The 9,174-nt window shown below is 44.2% G+C and overlaps 1 protein-coding gene across 1 annotated transcript in view; it reads right to left on the bottom strand.

Annotated features, from left to right (window-relative positions):
• BLK (BLK proto-oncogene, Src family tyrosine kinase) overlaps nucleotides 1-8,449 on the bottom strand; it is a 42,718-nt gene extending 34,269 nt beyond the window's left edge. The window contains exons 1-2 of the mRNA XM_024194583.2: nucleotides 8,333-8,449; nucleotides 6,231-6,279 (exon numbers count right to left, since the gene is read on the bottom strand). Of these exons, the coding sequence (XP_024050351.2) occupies nucleotides 6,231-6,279; nucleotides 8,333-8,449 (166 nt within the window). The remainder of the gene's footprint in view (nucleotides 1-6,230; nucleotides 6,280-8,332) is intronic.
• Between the last annotated feature and the right edge of the window lie 725 nt (nucleotides 8,450-9,174).

Genomic DNA, 9,174 nt, shown 5'->3' with positions numbered 1-9,174 from the left:
TGTGGACACTATCAGAGTATGACTAACATCATAATCCACTCCAGTGTGGACCCTTTGTCACTGAAATACTTGGTGATGTTGTTTCATTGCTACATTCCCATGCCCTGTGCCTACAGCACGGCTGCATCTCTCTGAACAAGTATGTAACTATTCACGTGCTCTGTGTGGTTACAGCCACTGAAGCAGAAAAGACCTCTGCTCTCCTGACATTCTGGGGCAAATCAAACCCTTCTAGGAGCTTAAGTAAAAACCCCACGTGATGTGGAAAGATTTTGTGTGCGCGCAGCCTAATTAATGCAGCGGGGTGATAAACATTCTATATATAGAACGTCTCAAGACAGACAGTCAAGTCACATTCTCTCTTTGACCTTTTCAAATAATGCCACCAGCAAGCAGCCCAGACTACCTCTTTTCGCTGAAAGATAATACGTCTCCAGAACAACACGAGTTTTGTGTGTGCCGGGCCTGGCTGTTGGTTTGGGATTTATTGGCAATGTCGCATGATCAAAGGGGGAAATCGTGAGGCTCTGGAAACCAAAGCCTCCTCCAGCTTGTAGGGAGGAACTTGAAGGTCAACTGGGCAGATTCAAGTGTGTCAGTCTGAGGCTTCCTGAGATGAGGTAGGAGCAGCTCCAGTCAGAGAGAAAACTTGGAAACATAATAATGTTTTTCATTACTGTGGCGCTTTCCATCTGAGGATCTCAGAGCACGTCACACAGGTTAATGTGCTAACCCCCCACATCATCCCGTTGAGGCAGTTAATATTTATCCCTCTTTTAGTGATGATGAGATTGGGAGGAGAAGAGAGGTCAAATGCCCAATATTTTCTAAAGAAAGGTGAATTCTCATTGACTGATATCATCATTAAAACATGTTGATTTACAACTAAATAGTGCCTTTACTCTAGATTTGCTACATCTTTTTGCTATCTAGGAGAGTACACTATAACAATATATATTTATTTAAGCAATTTATATTATATTATGTATTATATTATATTATATTTTCAGACTCATATTCATTGTACATTTTTATGTCAGAATATGGTTTATGACATATTGCTTATTTACTAGATAATTAACTTTTTGCTCATGATTTATGTCAAGCTGAATTAGGATGGTAGAATTTAATTCAACACACAAACCAGCATATTATTTTTTATTTAAATGTTTTAAGAGATTATGTTTGCAGTGCTGTGGTAGCTGTGTCAGTCCCAGGATATTAGAGAGACAAGGTGGGTGAGGTAATATCTTTTATAGGACCACTTTCTGTTGGTGAGAAAGACAAGCTTTTGAGCTTACACAGAACTCTTCTTCTACATAAACTCAAAATCTTATCTCTTTCACCACAGAAGTTCGTTCAATAAAAGATATTACCTCACTCACCTTGTGTTTTAAGAGATTATGATAAGTTTAGGCCTTAACATATTTTGTATTAAATTCAGATTTAAGCCTTAACATATCTTGTATTAAATTCAGATTTCATTATAAACAGAAAAGAAACATTTAAGAAGAAAAACTTCTTGTAATTTAAATAACAAAATCAATAAAATCCAATTTAAATAAAAAAAAATCCAAACATTTGGATTTTTTTTTAAAATCATCAATTTTTATCCACCCTGGTCAATGGCAGGTCAATGGCAGTTTCTCCACTGACTGCAATGGCCTTTGGATTAGGCCCTATGGGTAAATCTTCACTGCAATAAAAGATCCATGGCGCCGCGTCTCAGAGCTTGGTCAATTGACTCGGGCTCATGGGGTTTGGGCTGTGATGCTAAAAACAGCAGTGTAGACATCCCAGCTCTGAGACCCTCCCCCTTTGCCAAGTTTCAGAGCCCAGAATATCTGCATTGCTATTTTCACTCCACAGCCTGAGCTCTGTTCCACAGCCTGAACCCTGACTCAGCACCACAAGTCTTTCTTTGTGGTGTAGATGCACCCTAAGTGACTTACCCCAAGACCACATAAGTACCCTATGGTACAAACAGAACCCACACCTCCCTACTCCCAGTACTGGCTTTAGTCACAAGAGTACTGATGACAGTGGGACTTACCCCACACTGGCTGTTTCGGACCAGGCAACAGATCAGACTTTGCTTACTAACTAGTGGATTTCCCCACCGTAAAATATGGATAATACCACTTTATGAGCTCTTCTGTACAGCACCTAGCACAGTGAAGCCCTGACCTCGGAAGGGACCACTAGGTGCTGCTGTAGTATAAAAACAACAACCTGCATACTTTAATTACAGCCCTATGACTGCTTGGGTCAGCCTTGCTTTCAGAAGGGATCAACATCAGCTTAATCTGCACAGGTTTAGGGCCTACTAATTCAAACAGTTCTCCCACAGCTGTCCCATCATGCACTGGTGGAGGTTACAGATGTCCCAGAACCCATTGCTTCAGAGAGCTGGGCTGGGTCCTGTGGGATAGTTCCTCAGAGGGCGTTGTGCCCAAAATGGTTTACGACAGTGCTAGGTGGAGGTGGGGCTAAAAGACCACAGCTCAGAACGTGAGTTGGCCGTGCTACTGTGGGCACACCAAACCGTCTGTTCTTTCTCCGGTACTATGCTCTCAGGTCTGCTAGGAATGGCCCAGTTCTCTAGAGCTGATGGCCTTAAGACATGGCCGTAAGCGGCTCAGAGCAGGGTTAGACAACACTTTCATAAAAACACCAGAGACCTGTTTATGCAACAGCATCCATTGCTGCTACCACTGGGTGTAACGTAATGCCAGGGGCCTCTCAGGCTCAGGCTGCTCAAACATTTTCCATCAAAACTTTTTTTCTGTGGAAATTTGGGTGGAAATTTTCATGGGAAGTGTCAAAATTTGTGGGTGGGTTTTTTGTTTGTATTGCAGGGTTTTTCCCCCCCAGAAAACTGAACATTTTTGGTCACCAATGTTTTAGTTTTAGGATGAAAGTTTTTCAGACATTGGTCAAAAATTTTCACTTTTCACTTTTTCAATATTTCCAAAATTTCCAATGGACACAACTCCTCTCCACTCCATGCTTTAGTCCATGTGTCTGGTGGGACAAGCATTAGGACAAATATTTTGAACAGTGACTAATGATGTGGGGGGCCCCGATTTTCAGAAAGCACTCAGCACCTGCTCTGTGAAAAACCAGGCCCCAGGTTGGCGACCCCAAAATGGAGGCACTCAAAAACCACTGGTGTTCTCTGAAAATCCAGGCAGTGATGTGGATAGCAAGAGAGAGGAAGAGGGAATTCCCTTTACCAAACACCTTTACAAAACCACCATATCTTCTCCCTACCAAATGCAGGACCAGGACTCCATTGTGCCAGGTTCTGTACAAACAGAACAAAAAGACAATCCCCACCCTTAAGAGCTCAGAGAAGATGCAGGCCTTTTCGGGCATGCCAACTTTCAAATCCTCATGGTCACCACTGGGGACTTAACCCGTGTGGTATGAAATGAGCAAAGACCCACCAAGAAGACAGGTTTGTATTTTTAAAAACCCCTAACTATAGGGCCTATAGGCCTAATTGAAATAGACACTATACAGTGCTGGCAATTTTTGTGATTTTATCTGGATCCTATTGACTTTTGGTATTTTTCTTAAAGCTCCAGCCTCTGGAGTCAAGTGACTACCTAAGAATCTCAGCTTTCATTAAAAAAAAAAGTCAGTTTGTAGCAACCATAGTTGCAGAGAAGAGATTGAAAGTGTGAAACAAGTTCACCCTAAAGTTTCACAAGCCAGAAGGTAAAGAAAAAGAACCCAACATTTACTCTTTCAACAACAACAAAAACACCGTGTGATTTTTAAAGCAATTCTCATGATTTTTTTGTGCCTTCAATCATGGGTTTTAAATGTGTGGGGATGGCAATACTGAAGAAAACACATCTCAGGTCTTCTATTTCTTAGGCTTTTTTGATGGCTGAACTGCCTAGATTTTGAGTTTCCTCAGTCAATTCACATTAATCGTCTTGTCTTAACGGAATAAATTAATTATTCCAAAACTGTTCATAAAACTATGTTGTAGCAAAAGAGCACTTTTGAAAATCCTTCCTCAGTCTGGAAAAAATAAGAACCTCACCACCCTGTTTCTTTGAACCTTCCCCCAAAACTAGAACTGATCCCAATCCCAAACCGAGCCTTCTTGGTCGTGTGTGTGTGTGAGTGTCTGTGTGTGCATGTGTGTGTGTTTTGAGATGGAATGGAAAAAGTCCCTGTAATATATCGTTGAAGTAGTTTTCATTTTCACTGAGCACCTATGTACTTCTGCCTTCTGGCCGGAAGCAGAAGTGAAAGCTCCAATTCTGAGGGAAGCTGTTCTCGTGTTTCTGGCTAGACTGGAAACAGGAGATGACAAATCCCCTCAAAAGCCCGCATTTGAGATTTCCAGACTGATTTTGCAGACTTGAGAATAAAGCTGGTTGGGAATTTTCTGTCAAAATGGTGCTTTTTCCCTTCTGGAAAATGCAATTTCTGCAAAATCTTTCCAAGGGAAAACACTCAGACTCCCAAGGCAGTCAAATTACAGCTCCCATGAGGCTCCACAGGAGCTCTTGGGGACACCAATTAAAGTTGAACCAGCCTGAAACAAAACATTTCAACATTTCTGAATGGATATTTTTAGCCATGTTCTGGTCTGGGAAAAGTTTTGACATTTCGACTTTTCATCCAAAAACATATAGCAAAATATCGGAATTTCCCATGGGGATGGAAATTCCGATTTTCAACCAGCCCAGCTTAAGAGATTTTAATAAACTTTAGCTTAAGCATTTAAATATCTGGCTCCTTGTCTGGGCAGACCCTTAGTTCCATACCTTGAGGTTCTTTTGTTAATAGCAATGAGGGTAGGAAGAATTTGATGCTTATTTTTATGGGTTTCTATGGATAGTCCTGCATTTTTACATTATTTTTATTGGCTAAAATTTTTGCACAAACGGGAAATAAAAATAACATAACCCCCAGTTTCTGAATAATTGTTACTTAATCAATATGTAATGGTGGTAGGTCCAGAGCTCATAGGACATAGAACTCCTGGGCCATCCACTCCAGTCCTCTGCTTTCGCAGGCAACCTTGTCATAGAACAGTTTCTGATATAATAGCCCCATAATCCTTAATATTAATTGTAACATTTTCCCTTTAAATTGACTAAAAACATCCTGGGACAGTAAACTATTAACACTGATGAGACCCTCCCCAACCTAAATTGGGGCCCCAATGTGCTAGGCACTGTACGTTGTGAGCTTTCTAGGCCAGGAACTTTTTCTTGCTATGTTTGTACAGGGCTGCTAGGCGCTACCACAGGATGAATATTAAATAATGAGAATAAGACACAGTCCTCTGCATGAAGAGTTTACAATCTACATAGACAGGACAGGCAAAGGATGGCATAAAAGAAGAATTATTAGCCCATTTTTCAGATGAGGAACTGAGGCACAGAGACATGAAATGGCTGTTTGGGGTTACCCAGAAAGTCTGGAGTAGAGCCAGGAAATGAACACAGCTCTTTCTGAGTCTCAGGCTTTGCTCATCCACAAAACATGTGCCAGTTTAATTCTATCAATGCAACACCTTTGTGTGGACCCTCTAACATTGGCTGAAGAACGCCTAATGGTGATTTAGTTTATTCCTTATTAAATGTAAGCACTCAATATACAGCACACTTCAACCAATTTCAGAAGGGCTGGCATCAATTTAACTCAGCTGATTTAGTGAAATTAGTGTGTGTCTGTGTGTGTGTGTGTGTGTAACTCACTACTGAATGTATGTTACATCTCCTACTCACTGCTCTGTCCACAGAGGATATGAGTCTATTGTAGCCAACATTAATGCAGATTAGCTCTTTAGCTCAAGTTGTACCAGCTCCTAATTTGAGTTTTGGAGGTTCCTGGTTCAATCCCCTGTGTGTAGGCCTTGCTCCACTTGGCCAATTAACAGAGAACATTTTTTCCCTTATGGTTGTTGATCAGAGAGAGAAATTGATGACTACCAATATTTACATCAAATCCTTCTAACAACTTGTCTACGTTCACACCCCTGAGCCACGCAGCTAAGCCGGCCTAAGTTTTAGATGTAGGCCAGGCCTAGATGTACTAATAAGGAGCTAACAGTGCATCTGCATGAAAACTGTAAAAAAAACCCCACACAAATGAATTGATGATATTAGAATTGGTTCACCCAGTCACAACACATTGTCTTGCAGGAACCCCAGAGGAGGAGAAGGAAACAGTAAAGTGATTAAATGTAAAAATCTTACCTTGCTCTGATGGTTGGTTTAGAGGCGAGGTACTAACATGTTGTCTGAACTTTGGGAGAAACAAAAAATGTCCATTTGTTACTTTGCTGGATTAGGGGAAGGACCTGCTTTGTGGCACAAAAGTCACTCAAGGCCTGATCCTAAACTCATTGAATTCAATGGGAGTTTTTCTATTGCTTTAAATGTGCTTAGGAACAGGCTCTTTATGTATTTTCATGGTGTTAGCATATTTTACTATGATGCATTCAGAGCTTGCTTGCGCATGTCCTTAAATACCTACTGGTCTCCTCTCAATTGATTTGGATGCTCATAGTGGAGTTAACTAGATTTCAAACGCTGCCATACTGTGTAATGCAGTTCATTGTTGCAAGATCTCTGTTAAATGATGTATGATGCAATCAATGAACCCCCTGAACAAATTTACAAAGCAGTATTACTTCAGGCAGAAGACCAGGAAACTGCCATAATTGTCTCGAGGCTCGTAGAATATTCCTTGCTCATGAATATCAGGGTTAATTATTTACAGCTAAATACACAGATTTAACTTTAGATGCCTAAATTTAATCCCCAAGATTTAGGGGTTTAATCCTTTGGCACCTCAATTTTCCATGTGGTAAAATTATGTCATTTAGAATCTCTCCAGGTTTTCTCAGCCAGACAACAGAAAACAGCAAAGCCTGGGTGGTTATTCACCTAGCTTGCTGTATTCTTCCCAGATCCAGTCCATTCTCCACCTCGATACCATGCACAGTGTCAGCAAATGACTGTGCCAGACATCCATCTGGTCTCAACCCCTCTCATGTCTACAGCAGTGGTCTCCAACCTTTTTACGCCCCAGATCGCGTTTTGAATTTAAGGGGAACCAGGATCTACCCCGCCCCTTCCCTGAGGCCCCGCCCTGCTCACTCCATCCCCTCCTCTCTCCGTCGCTCGCTCTCCGACACCCTCACTCACGTTCACCGGGCTGGGGTAGGAGGTTGGGGTTCGGGAGGGAGTGAGGGCTCTGGGCTGGGGCCGAGGGGTTCACAGTGTGGGAGGGGGCTCCGGGCTGAGCCTGGGGCAGGGGGTTGGGGTGCAGGAGGGGGTGCAGGGTGCTGGCTCTGGGAGAGGGGTCAGGGCAGCGCAGCGAGGCTAAGGCAGGCTCCCTGCCTGCCCCGACCCCACACTGCTCCCGGAAGGGGGCAGCATGGCCCTGCGGCCCCTGAGGGAGGAGCAGGGGGCACATGGCTCCGCGTGCTGCTCCTCTCTGCAGGCACCGCCCCCGCAGCTCCCATCGGCCACAGATCCCTGTTCCCGGCCAATGGGAGCTTCGGAGGAAGACCCGCTGCACCGCCGGAGATCGCGATCGACTGGGAGATTCTCTAGGATCAACCAGTCAATCTCGACTGACCGAGTAATGGCCACTGGTCTACAGAATCTATCCAGGTAGATGCTTCCAGGGCCTCTGAGCACTCAGAGTCCTGAAGACGTTTTATCCTCACACCACCCCTGTGAGGGAGGGGAGCATTAACCCCATTTTACAGATAGGGATCTGAGACACAGAGTAGAGGCAGCAACTTATCAAACCTAAGGAAGTCTGAGGCTCAGCCAGAAATAGCACCAAAGTCCCCCGAGGCCCAGTGCAGCCCTCTAGCCACTGGACCATCCTCCCTCACCTTTACAGAAAAGGTGGCCTGAGTTGAAGGCCACGTCTACACTACCCGCCGGATCGGCGGGTAGTAATCGATCTATCGGGGATCCATTTATCATGTCTCAGCTAGACATGATAAATCGATCCCTGAATCGACACCCGTACTCCACCTCGGCAGGAGGTGTAAGCGGAGTCGACGGGGAAGCCGCGGCGGTCAACTTGCCGCCGTGAGGACGGCCAGGTAAGTCGAACTAAGATACTTCGACTTCAGCTACGTGAATAGCGTAGCTGAAGTTGCGTATCTTAGATCGATCCCCCCCCCCCCGTAGTGTAGACCAGCCCAAAGGGAACTAAAGGGCTTGAGTTACCGCTGGCATACACAAGTGCTGCCCTACTGATTTCATAACTACCTGTGCCGCCGCGGCTACGCTACCACAGGACACAGAAAGGAAGTCACAAGCTGCTTACTTACCGGGGGCGGGGGTGGAGGAGGTTTCTTCCTGGAGAATATCTGAGGTTTTTGCCTATTTGCAGCCTCACACTGCTTTTGTGGCGTGGACTGGTGGCGTTTGCTCCCATACAGTCCCATCCTGTGAGAAAGAACACAAATGAATATGTGATGGGGCGACGCACGGAGTCAGGTGCTATTCAGTACAAGTAAGGGTGGTGTAAGATCCCAATCTAAGGTAAGGACAAATGGTAGGAGATGGGAACACAGAGAGGAGTGAGAGGTACTTAAAAGCCCCCCATTATTGTAATACCTGAGTGCCTCACAACAGGCCTGCAGGATTCAGAAGCACTGTTCTCTGCATCTGACAGATGAGTGACTTGTCTAAGGTCACACAGGAAGTCTGTGGCAGAGCAGGGAACTGGGCGTGCATCTCTGAGGCTAACACCCTAACCCCTGGATCATCCTGGCTTTCCAATGCCCCAAGCCTATACCGGCACTCTGGGTCTGAGTGTTTGGAAGGTAGCAGAGGTTTTGAATAGAGATGGTTGAAATGTTTGTGTCAAAACACCTTTGTCAAAATATGGCTTTCTGACCACAACCTACTTCTTTGCTTTGGTCGAAATGTTCTGCTTTGTCGATGACGGGGGGAAAGAAATCAGGTTTAGGAAACCCAAATGTTTCTACTGAGAAGTAAATTGTTTCACTTTTCAGATACCGCAAAGATTTGTCAGTGACAGGTTTTTAAACACGTCCCCTACCCTATATATATATTGGGGGGGTGGGTGGGGGAGGGAAAGCCGGCAAAAATTGTCATTTTTCGACTGGCTCTAATTTTTTAGTTTAATGCAAAATCATCTCTCGCC

Source organism: Terrapene carolina, unplaced genomic scaffold (assembly GCF_002925995.2).
Source record: "Terrapene carolina triunguis isolate 2854851 unplaced genomic scaffold, T_m_triunguis-2.0 Scaffold228, whole genome shotgun sequence".
Classification (NCBI taxonomy): domain Eukaryota; kingdom Metazoa; phylum Chordata; order Testudines; family Emydidae; genus Terrapene; species Terrapene triunguis.
Note: the sequence above shows the minus strand (reverse complement) of the source record. Positions and strands in the feature narration are given on the sequence as shown.